Raw genomic sequence first — 25,849 nt, 5'->3', positions numbered from 1 at the left:
AATATACACACTTTGATACCTGTACATCACCTGTACACCACAGTCTCTGACTCCACCCCCTCTCAGGGCGGCACGGTGATCGGAAGTGCCCGCTGTCAGGATTTCCGTACTAAGGAGGGCCGTACCAGGGCAGCATGTAACCTGGTGAAACTGGGCATCACTAACCTGTGTGTGATTGGAGGAGACGGCAGTCTGACAGGAGCGAATCAGTTCCGCTCAGAATGGAGCGAGCTGCTGCAGATCCTGCTCAAAGCAGGTGGGATATCTTATCAAAACTTGATCTAATAACTGCAGCAGGTGGAAGTGATGGATCTTTGTGTGTGTGTGTGTGTGTGTGTGTGTGTGTGTGTGTGTGTGTACAGGTAAGATCACAGGTGAGGAGGCCAAGCGATCCTCTCACCTGAACATTGTGGGGATGGTGGGCTCCATCGACAACGACTTCTGCGGCACAGACATGACCATCGGAACAGATTCGGCTTTACACAGGATCATGGAAGTGGTGGATGCAATTACTACCACAGCACAGAGGTGTGTGTACAGTAACACACACACACACACACACACACACACAGAGTCATAATGTCAACTCCATCACTGTACACAGGTTTTGTACTGTATGTTGATGCATTTCCTGTTTTACTGTTTTTAGACTGTTGAAAATAGCTCAGTTTTATTTATGAAGTGTTTTTCGTAACGTTGTAGATATTTGTAGATAATGTTGTTGATGTTGGAGATATTTTAAGGGTATTATTGTCATGCTGGAACAGTTTTTGGTCTCTTAGTCCAGTGAAGGGAGTCACAAACAGACAAACTAATCCAAAAGTAAAATGGCACAATTTGACACAAAGGGGAGGCAAACCAATAACAGGATGGGGCGGAGACAAGGACTGAGTGAAAACAAAGCATGAACTGTATACAGCATGTAGGGAGGTGGAATTTGTGAGAGTATGAGGAATATTAACATGAATCTGCCTACAACTATAAATAATAACAATATAGCTGAAAACAGCGACCATCGGGGTCCAAACAGCATTGCAGAATTGGCAACAAGTGGTGGAATTCGAAGTGGTTCAACATCTTCAACAGCATAAGTGGCCAAGTACATCCGCACATAATTTCACATTTTCAGCTTAAATGGTTCTTAAAGCAGATATGAAGAGCCTTTATTTTTAAATACATTTCTGAGTGGATAGTATCTCCATCCTTGACTCTTGTATGCTGCATAAATGAGAATAAAAAATATATATATTTTTGAGAGTTAAAATTGACCACAAAGTTTTCATTGGAGCTGCCCCGCTGAGCCAGCCAGCCCTGAGTGCGTGACGTCACAGCAGTAACTGGTTTTAAGGCCGATGTAACGCAGCTGTGACAAACCAGATGCTCGCGGATGTAAAATGAAAACAAGACTTTAATGAGAGAAGGACAATCTGAAATCAACGTATAAAAACCAGGCCAGGTCAAAACTGAGAAATCCAAAACAGTAACAGGGGCTAGACAAATCGTGGTCAAAAAATAGGCAATAGTCGAAAAACCGGGAGTCAAGAGATACGGGCAATCAGAACACAAGGGCTAGGCAAAACGGGGGAAAAAACAGAAGGCAAAAAGGGTCATACACAGAGAAATAATCGATATAATAACACTCAGTAGGCTTACGGGAAGCAAATACAATACTGCGCAAAGGACAAGACAAACAAAGGGATATAAATACAGACATAAACAAAAAGGTACAAATGATGGTGATCAGAACTCAGGTGAGCCACTCCTACAAAGTGATTCCGGATTGGTTGACAGAGTGCACGTGGTAGTAACTGGTGTGTGAGGGGGATTATGGGAAATGGAGTCCTGAGGGTTGAGGTAAACGGAGTGTGAGCCCGGAAACATGACAGCTGAGGCCTTTAACAGTTATAGACCAAAGTAATATAAATAAAAAATTATGGTGAAAGTAAGAAATGCCGTTACCGACTTGCTCAACTAAGACTGATTTGACTTCATTGATTGTGGGTTGATTCTCATTAAAACAGGATGGGTGCTATAACTTATGCAACATACATGTACATGCATGCATTTTCACTGATAAAACGTAAAAGGCTCATTAAATAATCAGATGAACTGAGACAATCACATTCTGAAGCAAATTAAATAATCTTATACCGCTAACTTAAACACACAATACAAGTTACATGTGTTAATCTAAATGCAGGGAAACAACAAGTGGTGTTGTTTTGTATCCAAATGAGAGTCGGAGCTTACCCATCTGTGTTCTTGCTTTTTGAAGGCCGACCATGTGGCCAATTGTTTTGAAACAATCTGACTTTCAGTTGTTCGTTCAGTTCTCTGTTCATTCACTTCTTCCACGTAAGGGTGAGATATTGCTGCTGAGGCAAGTATATCCAGCGAAGAAATCAAGTCAAGTCAAGTTTATTTGTATAGCGCTTTTAACAATAAACATTGTCGCAAAGCAGTTTTACAGAATTTGAACGACTTAAAACATGAGCTAACTTTATCCCTAATCTATCCCCAATGATGAAGCCTGTGACGATGGTGGCAAGGAAAAACTCCCTCAGACGACATGAGGAAGAAACCTCGAGAGGAACCAGACTCAAAAGGGAACCCATCCTCATTTGGGCAACAACAGACAGCATGACTATAACATTAACAGTTTTAGCATGAAGTCAGTTTCGTTGATGTTATAAACTCTTCATTGATGGAAACTTGAGTGCAAAACTGTTCATGACAACTGCAGTCCTAAAGTTAGCAAGTCAACTGTAGTCCTCAGCCATAAAAGCATTACTGTAAGAGTCCAGAGCGTCCTCCAAGTGTGACTTTCAACTGTCCACATGGGGCCGTCCTCCACAGGAGCGATGTGATGAGACTCCAAACAGACACAGGGCACCAGGATGGATCAGGCAGGTCCGAGGAACAGAAGAGGTTCAGCATCTCGATCCCAGGACCGACATGTAACTCAGAGGAACAGATTGGGGGGGGGGGGGGAGAGAGAGAGAGAGAGAAAACACAGGTTGTTAGGTATGCCCAATGTCACCTGAATAAGTAGGAACAGTATACATATTGCACTGAGTGCAAGCAGGGACTCCAGCAACTAACTATGACAGCATAACTAAAAGGGGAGAGCCAGAAGGTAACACAGGCATGAGGGGCCCCGGGACATAAAGCAGCAGCCACTACACCGTCAACAAACTCGAGTGAGCAAGCGAGTGGGGACTGACAGCATCCATACATCCCAGTTTACCAAACACTCTGTCTGAGGACCCTCCAGATCTACACCTTTACCTCATAAACACCATTAACACAAGGCTTGACTAAACAGATATATTTTCAGCCGAGACTTAAACACTGAGACTGTGTCTGATTCCCAAACATTACTTGGAAGGCTGTTCCATAACTGTGGGGCTTTGTAAGAAAAGGCTCCGCCCCCTGATGTAGCCTTCACTATACGAGGGACCAGCAGATAGCCTGCACCTTTTGATCTAAGTAGGCGTGGCGGGTCATAGAGGAGCAGAAGTTCACTCAGGTACTGTGGTGCGAGACCATTCAGTGCTTTAAAGGTCAATAGTAGTATTTTATAATCAATACGAAATTTGATTGGGAGCCAGTGCAGTGTGGATAAGACAGGGGTGATGGGGTCATATTTTCTAGTTCTAGTAAGGACTCTTGCTGCTGCATTTTGAACTAACTGGAGCTTGTTTATGCACTTACTGGAACATCCAGACAGTAAGGCATTACAATAATCCAACCTGGAGGGAACGAAAGCATGAACTAGTTTTTCTGCGTCATGTAGTGACATTAAATTTCTTATCTTAGCAATATTTCTGAGATGAAAGAAAGCTATCCGGGTGATGTTATCAATGTGAGTTTCGAATGAAAGACTGGGGTCAATAATCACTCCGAGGTCTTTTACTGCTGCACGTGAAGAAACAGAAAGGCCATCCAGAGTTACTGTGGAATCAGAAAACTTACTTCTAGCTGCATGTGGTCCGAGTGCAAGTACTTCAGTCTTGTCAGAGTTAAGCAGAAGGAAGTTAATAAGCATCCAGTGTCTAATGTCCTTCACACATTCCTCAATTCTATTAATCTGGTGTCTCTCATCAGGTTTTGCAGAAACATACAACTGTGTGTCATCAGCATAACAGGGGAAACTAATACAATGTTTATGAATAATATCACCCAGAAGTAACATACATAAAGAAAAAAGCAGTGGACCCAAGACAGAACCTTGTGGAACACCAAACTTTACTTCAGTATGTCTAGAAATATCACCATTTACATCAACATACTGATAGCGATCAGTTAAATAGGAGCTGAGCCAGGAGAGGGCCGTTCCCTTAACTCCCACAACATTTTCTAGTCTATCCAGAAGAATGGAATGATCAATGGTATCAAATGCTGCAATAAGGTCAAGCAACACAAGCAGCGAGACACAGCCCTGATCAGACGCCAACAGTAGGTCATTTACTACTTTAACCAGAGCTGTCTCTGTGCTATGATGAGGTCTAAATCCTGACTGATACATTTCATGGATGTTATTCCTATGTAAATATGAGCATAACTGCTGTGCCACAGCTTTTAAAAGGATCTTGGAGATAAAGGGGAGGTTTGATATTGGTCTATAATTGGACAGCTGACAGGGATCAAGGTCAGGTTTTTTAATCAGGGGTTTGATAACTGCTAGTTTAAAGGATTTGGGTACATAGCCAATCGTAAGAGAAGAATTTATTATTTTTAGAAGCGGTTCAATTACTTCATGTATTATTTGTTTGAATAGACATGTAGGTAAGGGATCTAGTACACAAGTTGAGGCTTTTCATGTGGAGATTAATGAAAGTAATTCAGTTTCTCTAAGGGGAGTAAAACATTCTAATTGCTGATCTGATACAGTTATATTGTTAACTACAGGGTCACTCACATTGTCTGACCTTAAATTAGTAGTTTGAATTTTTTTTCGGATATTCTCAATTTTGTCATTAAAAAAATTCATGAAGTTGTTGCTACTACATACTGCAGGTGTGTATGTGTCTATGTTATAGTGTCTATAATCAGACGGCTGCTCCACTCATTCTCCATTTTCTCCATACTGAGTACTCCGCCATTACTGCTCAGCTCAGGCAATTACTAAAACCCAGGAGGTTTTAGCAACAACCGCGGGGAGGTCACTGCCCGAGCGATAATATGTCCCGTTCCGTCCCGGGTTTTATCAACAACCCTCGGCTCACACTCCGGGAGAACTGGTGCAACTGAACTTACTTTCCTCTTTAAAAATAAATAAATAAATCAATAAATAAATGCTTTCCTTTTCTTGTAGTTTTATTTTCCTTTAATTGTTGGTACTGCACCCTCTTTCAATCCGGGCTTATAGCCAACGCTCCTCAACAGATCAGAGGTCTCGTACGAGTCTTCAGTAAAATGTGCAGAGCAGAGGAGAGACCACTTCGTAGGTGCCCAATGTGCCCGTGAACTTCTTGCAAAATGCGTCCAAATCTTTGCAGTTTGAACATTCTTGGGCCATGAATGCAACGTAAATCCACCTTCTGTTGTGTTACTGCACCGGCCAGCAACACATCTACGTGGCATGGCGATAAATTAGCTCAAAATGGAGGATTGGAGTTGCAGTCAGCTCTGTGTTTTAGTATAGCGCAAATGGCGAGGAGACCGATAGACTTCCTGCTGTGATGTCACGGATGTCAAAGTCATTCACTCAGACCGCTACCTATATAAATCACTTTAATCATAAAAATTACTATATTAGATTTATTGTTAACGCTTAAAACTATTCCTGTGCCATTCTTGAGGTCTCAAGGCATTTATAAACAAAAAATGAGGCCATGGTTCTGCGTATCTGCTTTAAGATATTGCAATGTTTCAGTTATAGCACTCCCTATGGACAAAATGTCACAAAATTTGATGTGTTTCCAAAGAATGTGACAGTGATGAAGTGTATTAAGTTTCATGAAATTTTAACTTTTACATCACAAGATACAGAGTCAATAGGGGCCACGCCTTAAACTCTCATTGGCTCATAACTCTGAAATGAATATATATATTACAATTTTTATCAGTATGGTCTGTAGATGTTGTCCACCAAATTTAATGCAAATTGGACAAACATTCTAGGACATGTTTGAAAAAAAATACAGTTTTCCAAATATTGACTGCTGAAATTTGATTGACTGTTGCTGGCTATTTTTGTTGCATGAGCCAGTTGGTATAAGAGTACCGTGCATGTTAGCAAATGTGGCCAACTAGAACAAATTTAAATTTTTTAGCTTAAGCGGTGCTTGAGTTATTGAAATGTATCAGCACCCCCTGTCGATGGAATTTCACAAAATTTGTCATGCATCCAAAGATTGTAGTATTAATGCAGGGTGTCAGATATAATTAAGTTTGGCCCTTTACATCACAAAGTATTGGCCATAGAGTCAACAGGGGCCATGCCTTAAAATTTAATTGGCTCATAACTTTGAAACTGTTTGATGAAAATTCAAAAAAAAATTTTATTTATCAGCCTGGTCTGGAGATGAGGCAGACCAAATTTCAGGACAGTCAGATGAAGTGTCTTAGATGAATTCGTTTTCCTGCCCTTTTCATGAAATTAAATGGTGGAAAATGTTCAGGGTGGGAATTATAGGTCCATTTATTTTGTGAAATTATAATCAGATGAAAGAACTAGTTTTTTTTTTGGAACCCATGCTGTTGCCGAGATACTATGAGACAAAATGTAAATATGCTTATTATCGCATCCCCTTCTGGCTAATTTGTTTCATAGCTTCTTATCTGCCAATATTACATTACTGGCATTTAGGAGATGTTCTTATCGTAAGCAACGTACAAATTACCCAGAGCAGTTGGGAGTTAGTTGCCTTGCTCAAGGACATTTCAGTCATTCCTGCTGGTCCAGGGAATCAAACTGGCAACCTTTTGGTCCCAAAGCTGTGTCTCTAACCATTAGACTATGACTTCCCCATATGCATAAGCCCATAAAGTTTCATAAAGTTCAGGCATTCACGATAGCAAATAATCTCATCTCATCTCATTATCTCTAGCCACTTTATCCTGTTCTACAGGGTCGCAGGCGAGCTGGATCCTATCCCAGCTGACTACGGGCGAAAGGCGGGGTACACCCTGGACAAGTCGCCAGGTCATCACAGGGCTGACACATAGACACAGACAACCATTCACACTCACATTCACACCTATGCTCAATTTAGAGTCACCAGTTAACCTAACCTGCATGTCTTTGGACTGTGGGGGAAACCGGAGCACCCGGAGGAAACCCACGCGGACACGGGGAGAACATGCAAACTCCACACAGAAAGGCCCTCGCTGGCCACGGGGCTCGAACCCGGACCTTCTTGCTGTGAGGCGACAGCGCTAACCACTACACCACCGTGCCGCCCATAGCAAATATTGGCTTCTGAAATTTGATTGGCCATTTGGTGGCCATTTTGGTGAGCCAGCCATTTGGCCCTTTCAGATGTGTAGTTAAATGTGGCCAAGTACAACTCCACCAAATTTCAGATTTTTAGCTGAATTGGTTCTTGAGATATGGACGTGTGTCTGTTGTAGCACCCTCGTGGACAAAATTTAATGAAATTTGGTGTGCAGCCAAAGAATGTTGTACTGATAGCGATATCGCATTTCATTAAGTTTGGACCATGACATCACAAGATATTGGTGGTAGAGTCAATTTGGGCCACTCCTTCAAATTTGAAACTTTGAAATGGATACTCGGATCAAAATTCTTGATAAAACTTTTTGTCAGCACGGTCTGTAGATGATGTCAATCAAATTTTGTGAGAATTGAATGAATGGCCTGAGAAGAGTTCATTTTAATTTCACTTTTGATTCATTGAAAATGGCAGGAATCTGCGTGGACCCCTAAGGATAACTACTGTTTAAAATTGCAGTGGCAGTTTAGATGGCACAGAAATGAAAATAAAGACAAAATGTTTGAAAAGAGAAAACAGTTCTCAGCGTCTGTATGAACTGAATTCACAAAACTCATCATGTTTAATGGGGAAAATACATAAAGCAGTTTTATTTATTGAAAAAGTGCCTGAAAGTGTTAATGTAGATTTAAAAAATTACTACACATTCAAACAATAATTATAAAAAAATATCAGTAGGCACACACCGTGCAGACTGGGGATCAGCAGCACGCTGTTGTGTGGTTTCACAGTTAAATAATTAAATAATTGTGTTTTATATAATGAGTGTTTCTGGGGTCTCATTATGACATAACATTTATTACGTGATTTGTGTTTTTTTTCCGCTGCAGTCATCAGAGAGCCTTCATTCTGGAGGTGATGGGCCGACACTGTGGGTATGGACCACTCTACTGCTTATTATTATTATTATTAGTAGTAGTAGTAGTATTTACTTTACAACAGTCCCAGAAAGTGTTCAAAAAGCCCGTGTCAACGTTCATTCATTTGCTTCTGATGCTCATATATCACTTCTTTCAAGACATTCCACAGCAAATAAATGAAATTATAAATAGACAAAAAGTATGATGTGTCATTAAAAGAAGTAAGTAAATAAAAATCTGTAATCACTGGCAAATTGCTGTGTGAAGTGTTCAAACCCCAAGGGAGAGCGACCTCTACTGGTAAGGAAGAGCCATGACCGGAGTTAACCGAGTTACTCAAACATCATTTAGAATTTAACTACAAGTCACTCACTCATGTTTAAACTATTTGTGTTAAAACGTGTGTGTGTGTGTGTGTGTGTGTGTGTGTGTGTGTGTGTGTGTGTGTGTGTAGGTATTTGGCCTTGGTAACTGCTCTGGCGAGTGGTGCTGACTGGGTTTTTATTCCAGAGATGCCTCCAGAGGAAGGCTGGGAGGACCACCTGTGCCGAAGATTAGCTAATGTAACACACACACACACACACACACACACACACACACACACACACACACACACACACATTGCATCACAGTTTCTGTGCCGTATGTGTGTGTGTTTACTTTAGCAAAGAAGTCTGGGTTATCGTCTTAATGTCATCATCATGGCCGAGGGAGCCATCGATCGCTTTGGGAAACCCATCACTTGTGACATGGTGAAGAATGTAAGAGGCGCACACGCACACACACACACACACACACACACACACACACACACACACACACACTGCTGTTGTTCTGCTTGTGTGCAGCTGATCACTCAGAAGCTGGGCTTTGACACTCGAGCTACGATCCTGGGTCACGTGCAGAGAGGAGGAACTCCGTCAGCCTTCGACAGAGTCCTGGTATCGAGTCCTGTACAGCATACACACTCTGTACATACTCCTGTGTGTTTATATGAATGCTATGAAGAGACAGTATGTCTCAGAGTGAATGCTGCTATCGTTTCAGGGCAGCAGGATGGGCATGGAGGCAGTGATGGCGCTCCTGGAGGCCACCCCGAACACCCCGGCGTGTGTGGTCAGCCTGTCAGGGAACCAGGCCATCAGACTGCCCCTCATGGAGTGTGTGCAAGTGGTACAGCTTCACCTCATACTATACACACACACCGCATCACACACAGCATGTGGAGCTCATTTCACACTCCTCAACCCTTCCGATCCTGCACTGAGGGACGTTCAGCACTTTATCATTTTCTATTATCACATCCCACATCAGCAGGGCAGGAGACAGAAATCACCACGTAGCACAGTTACTCTGCACACTTACTCTATCTACAGAAGCACAAATCACAGACATTTCAACACGCAGCACAAGGAAGCTGTGTGAGGAACTGAAATGTCATGGTAAATCTAAATAAATAAATAAGATAGACATTTAGCAGCATTTGTTAATACTGTATTTATTTAATTATTTATTTACATTGGTGCTTGAAACTTTGTGAACCCTTTAGAATTTTCTATATTTCTGCATAAATATGACCTAAAACATCATCAGATTTTCACACAAGTCCTAAAAGTAGATAAAGAGAACCCAGTTAAACAAATGAGACAAAAATATTATACTGGGTCATTTATTTATTGAGGAAAATGAGCCAATATTACATATATGTGAGGGGCAAAAGTATGTGAGCCTTTGCTTTCAGTATCTGGTGTGACCCCCTTGTACAGCAATAACTGCAACTAAATGTTTGCGGTAACTGTTGATCAGTCCTGCACACCGACTTGGAGGAATTTTAACCCGTTCCTCCGTACAGAACAGCTTCAACTCTGGGATGTTGGTGGGTTTCCTCACATGAACTGCTCGCTTCAGGTCCTTCCACAACATTTCCATTGAATTAAGGTCAGGACTTTGACTTGGCCATTCCAGAACATTAACTTTATTCTTCTTTAACCATTCTTTGGTAGAACGACTTGTGTGCTTAGGGTCGTTGTCTTGCTGCATGACCCACCTTCTCTTGAGATTCAGTTCATGGACAGATGTCCTGACATTTTCCTTTAGAATTCGCTGGTATAATTCAGAATTCATTGTTCCATCAATGATGGCAAGCCATCCTGGCCCAGATGCAGCAAAACAGGCTCAAACCATGATACTACCACCACCATGTTTCACAGATGGGATAAGGTTCTTATGCTGGAATGCAGTGTTTTCCTTTCTCCAAACATAATGCTTCTCATTTAAACCAAAAAGTTCTATTTTGGTCTCATCCATCCACAAAACATTTTTCCAATAGCCTTCTGGCTTGTCCACTTGATCTTCAGCAAACTGCAGATGAGCAGCAATGTTCTTTTTGGAGAGCAGTGGCTTTCTCCTTGCAACCCTGCCATGCACACCATTGTTGTTCAGTGTTCTCCTGATGGTGGACTCATGAACATTAACATTAGCCAATGTGAGAGAGGCCTTCAGTTGCTTAGAAGTTACCCTGGGGTCCTTTGTGACCTTGCCGACTATTACACGCCTTGCTCTTGGAGTGATCTTTGTTGGTCGACCACTCCTGGGGAGGGGGGTAACAATGGTCTTGAATTTCCTCCATTTGTACACAATCTGTCTGACTGTGGATTGGTGGAGTCCAAACTCTTTAGAGATGGTTTTGTAACCTTTTCCAGCCTGATGAGCATCAACAACGCTTTTTTTTCTGAGGTCCTCAGAAATCTCCTTTGTTCGTGCCATGATACACTTCCACAAACATGTGTTGTGAAGATCAGACTTTGATAGATCCCTGTTCTTTAAATAAAACAGGGTGCCCACTCCCCTCCTTGAACTGCCACCTTATTGTGGTGGAGGGGTTTGTGTGCTTGAATGATCCTAGGAGCTATGTTGTCGGGGGCATTATGCCCCTGTCAGGGTTTCCCAAGGCAGACAGGTCCTAGGTGACAGGCCAGACTAAGAGCAGTTCACCAAAACCCCTATGGAGAAAAATCCGAGGACCGTGACGTCGCCCGGGATGACGCAGTCGGGGCCCCACCCTGGAGCCAGGCCCGGGGTTGGGGCTCGTATGCGAGCACTTGGTGGCCGGGCCTTTGCCCATGGGGCCCGGCCGGGCTCAGCCCGAAGAGCTGACGTGGGCCCGACCTCCTGTGGGTTCACCACCCACAGAGGTAGCAGTAGGGGACTGGTGCAATGTGGATTGGGTGGCAGTCGAAGGCAGGGGCCTCGACGACCTGATCCCCGGACACAGCGGCTGGCTGTTGGGACATGGAATGTCACTTCGCTGGGGGGGAAAGAGCCTGAGCTTGTGCGGGAGGTTGAGAGGTACCGGCTAGAGATAGTCGGGCTCACCTCCACGCACAGCTTGGGCTCTGGAACCCAGCTCCTCGAGAGGGGCTGGACTCTCCACTTCTCTGGAGTCGCCCGTGGTGAGCGGCGGCGGGCTGGTGTGGGCTTGCTTATAGCTCCCCAGCTCAGCCGCCATGTGTTGGAGTTTACCCCAGTGAACGAGAGGGTCGCCTCGCTGCGCCTTCGGATTGGGGAGAGGGCTCTTGCTGTTGTTTGTGCCTATGGCCCAAATAGCAGTATAGAGTATCCGGCCTTCTTGGAGTCCCTGGGAGAGGTACTGAGGAGTGCTCAGACTGGGGACTCCATTGTGTTACTGGGGGACTTCAATGCTCACGTGGGAGATGACAGTGACACCTGGAGGGGCGTGGTTGGGAGGAACGGCCTCCCCGATCTGAACCCGAGTGGTGTTTTGTTATTGGACTTCTGTGCTAGTCACGGTTTGTCCATAACGAACACCATGTTCGAGCATAGGGGTGTCCATAAGTGCACGTGGCACCAGGACACCTTAGGTCGGAGGTCAATGATAGACTTTGTAGTCGTTTCATCTGATCTCCGGCCCTATGTCTTGGACACTCGGGTGAAGAGAGGGGCTGAGCTGTCAACTGATCACCACCTGGTGGTGAGTTGGATCCGCTGGCGGAGGAGGAAGCTGGACAGACCTGGCAGGCCCAAACGTATGGTGAGGGTCTGCTGGGAACGTCTGGCCGAGCACTCTGTCGGGGAGGTCTTTAACTCCCACCTCCGGGAGAGCTTTTCCCAGCTTCCGAGGGAGGCGGGGGACATTGAGTCTGAGTGGACCATGTTCTCTACCTCCATTGTGGACGCAGCTGTTCAGAGCTGTGGCCGCAAGGTCTCCGGTGCCTGTCGTGGCGGCAATCCCCGAACCCGGTGGTGGACACCAGAAGTAAGGGATGCCGTCAAGCTGAAGAAGGAGTCCTATCGGGCCATGTTAACCTCCAGGACTCCTGAGGCAGCTGACGGGTATCGGCAGGCCAGGCGTGCTGCAGCTCGGGCAGTTGCGGAGGCAAAAACTCGGAACTGGGAGGAGTTCGGGGAGGCCATGGAGAAGGACTATCGGTCGGCCTCGAAGAAATTCTGGCAAACCGTCCGGCGCCTCAGGAGGGGGAAGCAGTACTCTGCCAACACTGTTTACAGTGCGGGTGGGGAGCTGTTGACCTCGACTGGGGACATTGTCGGGCGGTGGAAGGAATACTTTGAGGATCTCCTCAATCCCACCGTCATGTCTTCCACTGAGGAGACTGAGGCTGATGACTCAGAGGTGGACTTGTCCATTACCCAAGCCGAAGTCACTGAGGTGGTTTGCAAGCTCCTCGGTGGCAAGGCACCGGGGGTGGATGAGATCCGCCCTGAGTATCTCAAGTCTCTGGATGTTGTGGGGCTGTCTTGGTTGACACGCCTCTGCAACATCGCGTGGCGGTCAGGGACAGTGCCTCTGGAGTGGCAGACTGGGGTGGTGGTCCCTCTTTTTAAGAAAGGGGACCGGAGAGTGTGCCCCAATTATAGGGGAATCACACTTCTCAGCCTCCCAGGGAAGGTTTACTCCAGGGTACTGGAGAGGAGAATTCGACCAATAGTCGAACCTCGGATCCAGGAGGAACAATGCGGTTTTCTTCCTGGTCGCGGAACACTGGACCAGCTCTATACCCTTCATAGGGTGCTCGAGGGTTCATGGGAGTTTGCCCAACCAGTCCACATGTGCTTTGTGGATCTGGAGAAGGCATTCGACCGTGTCCCCCGTAGTATTCTGTGGGGGGTGCTTCGGGAGTATGGGGTTCGGGGCTCTTTGCTAAGGGCTGTCCGGTCCCTGTACGAACGGAGCAGGAGTCTGGTTCGCATTGCCGGCAGTAAGTCAGACCTGTTCCCAGTGCATGTTGGACTCCGGCAGGGCTGCCCTTTGTCACCGGTTCTGTTCATAATTTTTATGGACAGAATTTCTAGGCGCAGCCAGGGGCCAGAAGGAATCCTGTTTGGGAACCACAGGATTTCATCTCTGCTTTTTGCGGATGATGTTGTCCTGTTGGCTTCTTCAAACCAGGACCTTCAGCATGCACTGGGGCGGTTTGCAGTCGAGTGTGAAGCGGCTGGGATGAGAATCAGCACCTCCAAGTCCGAGGCCATGGTTCTCGACCGGAAAAGGGTGGCTTGCCCTCTCCAGGTTGGTGGAGAAGTTCTGCCTCAAGTGGAGGAGTTTAAGTATCTCGGGATCTTGTTCACGAGTGAGGGAAGGATGGAGCGTGAGATCGACAGGCGGATCGGTGCAGCCTCCGCAGTGATGCGGTCGCTTTACCGGTCCGTTGTGGTGAAGAAGGAGCTGAGCCAAAAGGCGAAGCTCTCAATTTACCGGTCGATCTACGTTCCGACTCTCACCTATGGTCATGAGCTTTGGGTAATGACCGAAAGGACAAGATCGTGGATACAAGCGGCCGAAATGAGTTTCCTTCGCAGGGTGGCTGGGCGCTCCCTTAGAGATAGGGTGAGAAGCACAGTCACTCGGGAGGAGCTCGGAGTAGAGCCGCTGCTGCTCCACATCAAGAGGAATCAGCTGAGGTGGCTCGGGCATCTTTTTCGGATGCCTCCTGGACGCCTCCCTGGGGAGGTGTTCCAGGCATGTCCCCCCGGGAGGAGGCCCCGGGGAAGACCCAGGACACGCTGGAGGGACTATGTCTCTCGGCTGGCCTGGGAACGCCTCGGTGTTCTTCCCGAGGAGCTGGCCGAGGTGTCTGGGGAAAGGGAAGTTTGGGCTTCCCTGCTTAGACTGCTGCCTCCGCGACCCGGTCCCGGATAAAGCGGAAGAAGACGAGACGAGACGAGACGAGGGTGCCCACTCACACCTGATTGTCATCCCATTGATTGAAAACACCTGACTCTAATTTCACCTTCAAATTAACTGCTAATCCTAGAGGTTCACATACTTTTGCTACTCACAGATATGTAATATTGGGTCATTTTCCTCAATAAATAAATGACCAAGCATAATATTTTTGTCTCATTTGTTTAACTGGGTTCTCTTTATCTACTTTTAGGACTTGTGTGAAAATCTGATGATGTTTTAGGTCACATTTATGCAGAAATATAGAAAATTTTAAAGGGTTCACAAATTTTCAAGCACCACTGTATTTAATAAATACAGATAAATAAGATAGACATTTAGCAACATGTATTAATAATCTATCTATCTATCTATCTATCTATCTATCTATCTATCTATCTATCTATCTATCTCATAAAACTAGATAAATCGGACATATTTAGCAGCATTAATTAACATTGAATTTATCGATTAACATATGAAAATGCTTATATATTTAATTGAAGACTTATTTATTTGTTTGTTTGTGGAATAAATCAAGTTAATTAATTGTATTTACACTTATTAAATTTACATTTAAATACATATAAGTAAATATGCTCATTCATTTATCTACATTTATGTTGATGGATCATTTGGCCAATTTATTTACTTATTTATTTAATAAATCTAGATCAATCAGTAAAATTCCTTATTAATTTCATCTCAGCCAAAAACCTTTATTATGTATGTATATTGTTTGTTTGTATATAATGAAGCTCAGTGAATGTCCTATTGATTTATTCCCCAAAGTGGAGCTCAGTGTGGGACACTCCAGTCTTTATGGTTAATCAGTCAGCTGGTAGTGATGTGGTGTAATGAGAGGGCAATGAGAACTTTGATCAGGATTATTACAGTGTATAATTAATCCATCCATCCATTATCTGTCGCCACTTATCCTGTTCTACAGGGTTGCAGGCAGGCTGGATCCTATCCCAGCTGACTACGGGCGAAAGGCGGGGTTCACCCTGGACAAGTCGCCAGGTCATCACAGGGCTGACACATAGACACAGACAACCATTCACACTCACATTCACACCTACGCTCAATTTAGAGTCACCAGTTAACCTAACCTGCATGTCTTTGGACTGTGGGGGAAACCGGAGCACCCGGAGGAAACCCACGCGGACACGGGGAGAACATGCAAACTCTGCACAGAAAGGCCCTCGCCGGTCCCGGGGCTCGAACCCGGACCTTCTTGCTGTGAGGCGACAGCGCTAACCACTACACCACCGTGCCACCCTGTATAATTAATCAGTTTATTTAAAATATTTGGATGTTTTTATGATGTTTGAGTCATTTTGTGTGACTCAGTGAATCTGTCTGGAACACGCTGTGGTTTCTGTCGTCTCTCAGACTAAAGACGTGACCAGAGCCATGGCTGAGGGCAGGTTTGAGGATTCCATAAAGCTTCGTGGAACGTAAGTGTTCTATTTGTTTGTCTGTCTCTCTGTCTGTCTCTGTCTGTCTCCCTCTGTCTCTCTGCCTCTCTCTCTCTGTCTGTCTGTCTCTCCCTCTGTCTCTCTGCCTTTCTCTCTGTCTGTCTGTCTCTCCCTCTGTCTCTCTGCCTCTCTCTCTGTATGTCTGTCTCTCCCTCTGTCTCTCTGCCTCTCTCTCTCTGTCTGCCTGTCTCTCCCTCTGTCTCTCTGCCTCTCCCTCTGTCTGTCTGTCTCTCTGCCTCTCTCTCTGTCTGTTGTCCTGAATGTGGAGCTCATGTTGTTTCTGTTCTGCAGGAGTTTTCAGAACAACTGGGACACGTATAAGTTGCTTGCTCATGTGAACCCTGCTGAGGTGAAGGTAGGCAACGTTTACCTGCTAATTATTCACTTATTCACTCTTATTCACTCTTATTCACTCTTATTTCTCTTTCACGTGCACTGAGTAGACCTCAGAAATTATTGTTCTGTGTCAGTGTGGCAGCTTTTATCAGTGAACTTACTGATTATTTTACACCACTGATACTTTAATCTTCATATCAATAATAATAATAATAATAATAATAATAATAACATATTAGCTGCATTTTCCCCTGTTGTCTCACATCCCCCCGTCTGCCTGTAGAGTAACATAAACGTCGGTCTGATGAACGTTGGAGCTCCGTGTGCAGGTATGAATGCAGCCGTGCGCTCTGCAGTCAGGACCGGGGTCCTACAGGGACATCAGATGCTGGCTATACATGACGGCTTCGAGGGACTGGCTGATGGAAATGTGATCTCTTACACACACACACACACACACACACACACACACACACACACACACACACACACACACACAGTGGAAGCAGAATTCTTTAAGCAGCTTACACATGACGTACGTGAAGGCATCTGGGGTTAAGTGGGCGGAGGCTGGAGGGAACAGGGTCAGGGTCAGGCTCATTTAAAGGAAGTAGAGCTGCTGTGTTTCCTGCTGATGCTGTGAGCCGCCATGATGATTTGATGTGAACTCGGGGTTGACAGGAGCAAGTGGGAGTTCCGAGTCAGAAATGATGAGTTGTGAGCGTCAGTAAAATGCAGCATGACTTTACAGGTTTCGCTCGTGTGAACAGAAAAATTTCTACAGCTTTATAGATAAATGGTTTCATTTTAAATGAGTAAAATGTTTCTAGATTTGATGATTAAAATGTTTGCGTGGGTCCTTGGGTGTTTAAAAAGTGCTTGGAATTACCATTTTGTTATTAAATACTTGGAAATTTGGCATTTTGAGGTTCAGAAGTGCTGAGAATGAAAAGTGAGGGTGAATTCTCATTTCACATTCCCTCTTTAAATATGCAACAAACATTAATGACAACTTGACTTGTCTCTGTCTGCTCTGATAACCAGTTTTAATCCCACTGAAATGTGAACTAGCAGCTCATAGACGATCGTCTGGCAGTGGTGCTGGTCAGACTGACCCCAGGCCTGTGTGAGCACTGTTTATTCTCCAGAGAAAACTGACCTGCTGTAGCGGCAGTGAAGTTTCAGATCCTCTTGGATTAGAATGCAGATGTTTGTTGTTCCTTATTTTGTGTGTAAGACGTGTACAGGAGAACAATGTGATGGCTGTTTCACCATCAGCTTACATCACTCTGACTCATGTCCTGAAACACAGATCTCAAACACGAAGCACATGGAACTAATATGGGCCACTCGCTTGTTTCACTTGGCCAGTGCTAACTTCCTAAACATGATATTAGTATTTAGTATAAATACACAGTTGATTATTGGATATAGGAAATCATGCATGCTGATTGGTCAAGAGATTCTGACTATTTCTCGATAATCACCTTGAGCGACTCGGCAAAACGGCAACCAATCGCTTCATCAGCGTGATGAAGAATTACAATTGATGAAAGAAAATGCTGTGCCTCGAAGCACTAAAGATGCTCCGAAGTTTGATCTAAAACTATTCAAAGGGAAGGTGGGACTGGGGTTTATTTTATCAATTTCAAAACAGTAAGCAATTATTGGACAATGTTGAACAAAAGAACGCAGAGTCAAATAACTGCTTGTGAGACAAATCATGATATTCTGTGAAAAGTGAGTTCAGTAATTGTTTTATCATTCAATATTTTTAAATACTGATTATAAAGTTCATGTGATGAGTTTTTTCATGTTTTCACTGTTTTTAATTTCAATTCAAGAAGCCAACTCATTGTCTATCTATAAAAATGGGTGTCCGGTGATGGACAGGGTAAAGGACTGTATAAGGGGGACACTGGATCAGGTATACAGCGAGCTACCCAGGCTGTCCGGTTAGAACAGGAATTAATGGATGTCCACTCACGAGAAACCGTGTAAACCGTGGTTTTACTAGAAAACAGAATAGAATACAAATACAACAAGACATGAGCAATAATATACACACAAGCAATAATGTAAATAATAACAATGATATAAATACAAATACACATCGCATTAAATATATATTAACGCAAATGAATAATAATTATATACAATGTAATACAAATGTAAAACACACAAATGAATACTATATAAGTAAAACAATGTAAAGCCCAATGAATGCTATTTACACCCCATAATAAATAACACAACACACTAGATACTGACTATATACACGATATGTACACAATATGTACAATGTGTACAACGTACACGGAGGATGAGGATAGCTGCCTACAGCAGCTATCATTACCAAGGTGCGTGGTGCAACTGCTTACAGCGAGTCACACCCGCATGAAGACACAGAGTGTGTCGGCTGAATGAAGGGGAGCGTGGCTCCTTTAAGCGCTGCCCCGCGCTGTATTGCGCATAGAAGGTTAGAATATGTGGCGCGATTATGAACTGTACATACCACCACTACACTCCCAACATGGCAATGGCTAATAATGAAATGTGCTCCCGTAACAAACCGTGGACGAGAAAACAAGCGCTATCATTACATGGCTACTGAACAGAACAGAACAAACACGTAAGAAAATAGACAGACACAGGATGAGAGAAAAAGAGAAGAAATACTCGCTAGCCTTACCGCCACATGTAACAGTTACAGATAACGAGTACACACATAACACAGTAGCTACGCAACAATAAACAACTTACATTCAAGGACGCACGGAATGCTCACACGGCACAAATGATGGACGTTGGATCCTGACACGTCCGCGATAGAAAGACAGAAAGCAAGAAAGAAATGAAACCGAGAAAGAAAGAGAGAAACGGATCCAAATATTCACTGATGAGAAGCAGGTGTTGCATGGAGTCCCCGTCTGATGTGTGCTGTGTTTTCCTCGATGTTTGTGCGCATCTTATATAGTCCACGCAGCACAGTGTGATGGACAGTGGCGCCAGGGTGTCTGAAGTTGGCGTGTGATGGACAGTGGCGCCAGGGTGTCTGAAGTTGGCATGTTGTAACATGCCCTGACAACTAACGGGTTGGGAGCCACTATGTCTGACAAGGGTGCCTGTTTACTACTTTTAAAGGTCAAAATAATTAAGACCTGGCACCGCAATTCTGAACAGCTGTCAATTTAGGGAAGTGAGCCACGTTGACAAAAGTGTGAAGTAACTGTATGTGAGCAGATCGTTATTTGGAGGCAGTTATTTGCAGTTTGCTCTGTCAGTCAAAACAGAGTAAAAATAATTTGAATGATAAAGTATTTTATGTGGCGGCATGGTGGTGTAGTGGTTAGCGCTGTCGCCTCACAGCAAGAAGGTCCTGGGTTCGAGCCCCGTGGCCGGCGAGGGCCTTTCTGTGTGGAGTTTGCATGTTCTCCCCGTGTCCGCGTGGGTTTCCTCCGGGTGCTCCGGTTTCCCCCACAGTCCAAAGACATGCAGGTTAGGTTAACTGGTGACTCTAAATTGAGCGTAGGTGTGAATGTGAGTGTGAATGGTTGTCTGTGTCTATGTGTCAGCCCTGTGATGACCTGGCGACTTGTCCAGGGTGAACCCCGCCTTTCACCCGTAGTCAGCTGGGATAGGATCCAGCTTGCCTGCGACCCTGTAGAACAGGATAAAGCGGCTACAGATAATGAGATGAGAGATGAGTATTTTATGTGATTTGGCTTAGATCAGTGACACAAGTCTGCGTTTCACTGTTATTACGTTTACATGCTGCTTTTGAAGATTGAAATAAACTTTTTTTTTAAATCACCTGTGTATTTATACTAAAACAATTATCCACCTCAGGCTCAGTGAATATCGGTGAATATTCACCTCGACTTTGCCTTCACCGCAGTATTATTCACTTCACCTTCAGTGAATAATTGGTACAACCCTGATTCCAAAAAAGTTGGGACAAAGTACAAATTGTAAATAAAAACAGAATGCAATGATGTGGAAGTTTCAAAATTCCATATTTTATTCAGAATAGAACATAGATGACATATCAAATGTTTAAACTGAGAAAATGTATCATTTAAAGAGAAAAATTAGGTGATTTTAAATTTCATGACAACAACACATCTCAAAAAAGTTGGGACAAGGCCATGTTTCCCACTGTGAGACATCCCCTTTTCTCTTTACAACAGTCTGTAAACGTCTGGGGACTGAGGAGACAAGTTGCTCAAGTTTAGGGATAGGAATGTTAACCCATTCTTGTCTAATGTAGGATTCTAGTTGCTCAACTGTCTTAGGTCTTTTTTGTCGTCTCTTCCGTTTTATGATGCGCCAAATGTTTCCTATGGGTGAAAGATCTGGACTGCAGGCTGGCCAGTTCAGTACCCGGACCCTTCTTCTACGCAGCCATGATGCTGTAATTGATGCAGTATGTGGTTTGGCATTGTCATGTTGGAAAATGCAAGGTCTTCCCTGAAAGAGACGTCGTCTGGATGGGAGCATATGTTGCTCTAGAACCTGGATATACCTTTCAGCATTGATGGTGTCTTTCCAGATGTGTAAGCTGCCCATGCCACACGCACTAATGCAACCCCATACCATCAGAGATGCAGGCTTCTGAACTGAGCGCTGATAACAACTTGGGTCGTCCTTCTCCTCTTTAGTCCGAATGACACGGTGTCCCTGATTTCCATAAAGAACTTCAAATTTTGATTCGTCTGACCATAGAACAGTTTTCCACTTTGCCACAGTCCATTTTAAATGAGCCTTGGCCCAGAGAAGACGTCTGCGCTTCTGGGTCATGTTTAGATTAGATTAGATTAGATTAGATTAGATTAGATTAGATTAGATTAGATTAGATTAGATTAGATTAGATTAGATTAGATTAGATTAGATTAGATTCAGGGCTTTGAACCAGAATTTTTTTCCTATTGGTTCGTTCCGAACAGAAATGGAATTTTAACGTTTCCGGTTTTGGGTTCCACCATTAAATGGACGTTCCCGAACCGGTTAGAACAAAATAATTTCGTTCCCGGAACGGTTAATTACGTTCCCTGTCAGCTGTTTAACAAATGGCTATAAAGTTATGTCTCTGTCTCATCCAGCTTAAGCCAAATGTAGGCTAATTCTATTACAACCTTCATTAAATAAGACAAGAAATAATTCAAAACAATTATTATTTCAAATGTTGGCGATTTGGATTCTCAGTATGTCTTCCCATCTACACAAACAGAAAAAGTGCCAAAAATGAAAAGATAATTCGTTTAGTGTGTTACCAAAGGCTAGTCAGGCCCTATAGAGGGCTACCGCATGACGTCACCGCGCCGCGAGATTTTGTTAGGCGCCATATTGGAAGACCAAGTACACATCTATGCAAGTACATACATACATAAAACAAACTACACCTGAAATGTAGCCAGGGCCGGTTCTGCCCTAATCTGGACCCGGGTGCAACATCGCGCAACCCCCCCCCCCCCCCCCCCCCCCCCCCCAAAAAAAAAAAAACACCAGTCTAAATCAGGACAACCATCACATAACTATAACTATAAACATTTTATATCAACTATTTTAACTAAATGGGCTATAATAAATAAGCCTGCAGGCAGCCACAGCGGGCTGCCTCAGAAAAGTAACCATTTGTCCTACCTTAAAACTCGTTTTGCATTTTCTGCCTCCTTTTTTGTATTTTCAACCCTTCGTTTATTTTCTTTCCTTTTCTGAAAACCTGATTTGTGTCCAGACATTTTGTTCTGCTACCAACGAACTAACTCGTCAGGTCTCGTCTCTCGAGCCTGCGATGATTCCCGTGGGAAGGGCAACAACTGATACATTTTTACAAACAGCCAATAGGGAGGTTGCAGCGTTCAGGCTCTTCTTTGCTCAGACACTCAGTAATGGAGACGTGATAGTAGTCCACCTTCCCGCTCTCTCCATTCAGTCAGCGAACGTCACATAGGACGTGAACCCCAGCGGGTCATAGAAACTTGCGCAGGAGGAGAATGGCTTTTTTATTTGTAGGCTACGGAAACTTTGAGGAACGAAATAAAAACCGGTATTAACCGGTTACCATTATTTTTAATAAGCGTTTCTGTTCCGGAACATAAAAAATAATAAAGTTTCTGGTTTCGTTTCTGTTCCATGTGAAACAGAAAAAGTTCCCGGTTTTCGTTTTCGTTCCTTGAACCGGTTCAAAGCCCTGATTAGATTAGATTAGATTAGATTAGATTAGATTAGATTAGATTAGATTAGATAAAACTTTATTGATCCCTGTGGGAGGGTTCCCTCAGGGAAATTAAGATTCCAGCAGCATCATTACAGATAAACAGAGAAAAGAAATCAAGAAAAACTTCTAGATAAATTAAAATAAATTAAGTATTTACATATGCAAATATAAAAGAATAAGATATGGGGAAGAGGGGGGGGAGGGGGAGGAGGGAAAAAAGAGGGGAGAAGGAGGGCAGGAGAGATATCTCATCTCATCTCATTATCTTTAGCCGCTTTATCCTTCTACAGGGTCGCAGGCAAGCTGGAGCCTATCCCAGCTGACTACGGGCGAAAGGCGGGGTTCACCCTGGACAAGTCGCCAGGTCATCACAGGGCTGACACATAGACACAGACAACCATTCACACTCACATTCACACCTACGCTCAATTTAGAGTCACCAGTTAACCTAACCTGCATGTCTTTGGACTGTGGGGGAAACCGGAGCACCCGGAGGAAACCCACGCGGACACGGGGAGAACATGCAAACTCCACACAGAAAGGCCCTCGCCGGCCCCGGGGCTCGAACCCGGACCTTCTTGCTGTGAGGCGACAGCGCTAACCACTACACCACCGTGCCGCCCCGGCAGGAGAGATATTGCACTTTATATTGCAAGTTGTCCAGCATTGCTTTTTGTCAGGCTAGGCTACTGCTCCTTCCCGTCCTCTGTCCTCCTGTTCCCCCTCCTCCCCCCCAGAGAGGAGTTGTACAGTCTGATGGCGTGAGGGATAAAGGAGTTTTTGAGTCTGTTCGTCCTGCACTTGGGAAGGAGCATTCTGTCACTGAACAGGCTCCTCTGGTTGCTGATGACGGTGTGCAGAGGGTGACTGGCATCGTCCATGATGTTCAGTAGTTTGTCCATAGTCCTCTTCTCTGCCACCGTCACCAGAGAGTCCAGCTTCATGCCGACCACAGAGCCGGCCCGCCTGATCAGTTTGTCCAGCCTGGATGTGTCCTTCTTGGATGTGCTTCCCCCCCAGTGTGTAATCTTAACATCGAGTGTTCTTTCTCCACACTTCACCTCACCGTCCCTCAGCTGTTACTCATCTGAGGATTGTTTCTTTTATATACAGTTTTTATTTAATACGATTCTTTAAATAGTGCCACTTATTCAAACCCTGAGTTTATATTAATACACCAGTTCTAATACTTTATGGTTTCTATAGTAACGGCACAGGGACTCGTACAGCAGACGCTCCACTGATAATAAACGGATTAAAAATGTGTGTAATGGGTGATATGGTGAAGTTTTCTGTAAGGAGAAGTGTGTGTGTGTGTCGTTTCTGGAAGGAGTCTCCAGTGTCAGCGCTGTGTATCAGTCAGAGGTGAGGCTGGAACTGTAAGGACAGAGGAGTTGCGTCATGTTCACCATGACACCATGAACGTTCCCCCCCCCCGACCACCAGAGGGCACCATCATCTCATCTCATCTCATTATAGAATAGAATAGAATAGAATGCCTTTATTGTCACTATACACATGTACAATGAAATTAAAGCATCTCCAATAACAGTGCAAACAGCGTGTAGAGAGAGAGAGAGAGGAAGGGGGAAAAAGGAGTGTGTAAGGGGGGTTAAGGTGCACAGTCCTGAGGTGTGTGTGTTGTGTTACACATTATGGAGTGAGGTATTGCTCATTGCACATATAAATTATTGCACAGAGAGAGTCACATTATAAATTATTGCACGAGAGAGTCACATTATAAAATAAAATATTACACATTTATGAAGTATTGCAAGGTAAGGTAGGTGCACAGACTTGAGGTGTGTGTGTTGTGTGTAAGGTGCACAGTCCTGAGGTGTGTGTGTTGTGTGTAAGGTGCACAGTCCTGAGGTGTATGTGTTGTGTGTAAGGTGCACAGTTAGAGTTGCCACCTGTGTCTGACAAAAATCCTGGACATTTCGACCATCCAATCGACCTTTTTGCTTGTAAGCAACGGCGCCCTTCGCACATCTAACCCAAGACAAAAATCGCCCTTCTACGCTGAAATTGTATTGCTCTAATTAGTAAAAATGACGCTTTTGCGAGTTATTTGTTTAGTTAATTGCTTTACATAATAAAGCAGGTCTTCATTATTTTGGTTTATTTCCAACAGTTTTTGGTTGTGGACACCTGGGGGCAGTAGTGGGCACAGGTAAAAGGGGAATACATAATTAAGTTCTGTTTGTTTGCTTATGTGGAATAAAAATAATTAATTTTTCATTGTATCTAAGAATACCTGAATGTAACAGTGTAAGGTGTAGTGTCAAACAGCTTACCTGATTGCTTAGAGTGTGGTGTGTGCTTTGCTTGTGCTTGCCTGTGCCTCTGCTGCTCTTGGCTAAACAAATACATAGGAGGACATGTAACTGATATAACTGGGCACATACAGGAGTATGTACTACACTACACTATTTCATTTAATTCACCAAAACCTTACCTAATCTTCCATTTATATTTGGTGTTTTTCTTTGCTGCTGCTATGAGTCCTGGCTGATTTTCAATGAATGTCTTGAACTCAGTACAGGACAACTGAAAGTTTAGCCTGACTTGAAGCTCAGCCTTCACCATTGCAACAGAGAGTCTTTTTCTTTTATCAGTCCAAGCATCCTCCATTGCCCCTTTTCCACCAAAGCAGTTCCAGGGCTGGTTCGGGGCCAGTGCTTAGTTTGGAACCGGGTTTTCTGTTTCCACTGACAAAGAACTGGCTCTGGGGCCAGAAAAACCGGTTCCAGGCTAGCACCAACTCTCTGCTGGGCCAGAGGAAAGAACCGCTTGCGTCAGCGGGGGGCAGAGTTGTTAAGAACAATAACAAGACCGCGAAAGATCGCCATTTTTAAGCGACGAGAAGCAGCAGCTGTACAAACGCGAAGTCAGCCATCATCATCATTATTATTGTTGTTGTTGCTGCTGCTGCTTCTTCCGTGTTGTTTTTGCTTTGATATTCACGCCAAGGTTTATGCAAACGTTGCGCCGTAAGTGACGTATACAGCGACGTAATGACGTGGCTCTGCTTAGCACGGCGAGCTCGGAAAAGCAAACTGGTTCTCAGCTGGCTCGCAAGTTGAAATACACATTTTGCCCATTATGTACAAAAAACCGGGACATTCAGTGTCCCGGATTTTTTTTTTTTTTTTCCGGGACAGACCATGAAAATCCGGGACAATCAGGAAAAACCGGGACAGGTGGCAACACTACAAGGGCGCTGCGTCCATCCAGGGGCGCAGAAACGGGGGGAGAAAAATTATGACTTCCACTATTCTGAAAACGAG

General features: G+C 44.2%; 1 protein-coding gene across 2 annotated transcripts in view; it reads left to right on the top strand.

Moving 5' to 3' along the window:
* pfkmb (phosphofructokinase, muscle b) overlaps window positions 1-25,849 on the top strand; it is a 59,519-nt gene that overhangs the window by 25,022 nt on the left and 8,648 nt on the right. For both annotated transcript variants that reach the window (XM_060920266.1, XM_060920267.1), the window contains 10 exons: window positions 67-256; window positions 363-528; window positions 8,291-8,335; window positions 8,775-8,883; window positions 8,986-9,081; window positions 9,169-9,261; window positions 9,368-9,493; window positions 15,918-15,982; window positions 16,295-16,358; window positions 16,623-16,769. In XM_060920266.1, coding sequence (XP_060776249.1) covers window positions 67-256; window positions 363-528; window positions 8,291-8,335; window positions 8,775-8,883; window positions 8,986-9,081; window positions 9,169-9,261; window positions 9,368-9,493; window positions 15,918-15,982; window positions 16,295-16,358; window positions 16,623-16,769 — 1,101 coding nt within the window. The remainder of the gene's footprint in view (window positions 1-66; window positions 257-362; window positions 529-8,290; window positions 8,336-8,774; window positions 8,884-8,985; window positions 9,082-9,168; window positions 9,262-9,367; window positions 9,494-15,917; window positions 15,983-16,294; window positions 16,359-16,622; window positions 16,770-25,849) is intronic.

This window comes from Neoarius graeffei, chromosome 4 (assembly GCF_027579695.1).
Source record: "Neoarius graeffei isolate fNeoGra1 chromosome 4, fNeoGra1.pri, whole genome shotgun sequence".
NCBI lineage: Eukaryota > Metazoa > Chordata > Actinopteri > Siluriformes > Ariidae > Neoarius > Neoarius graeffei.
The sequence above is the reverse complement of the archived record's forward strand: the minus strand, read 5'-3'. Positions and strand labels throughout refer to the sequence as shown.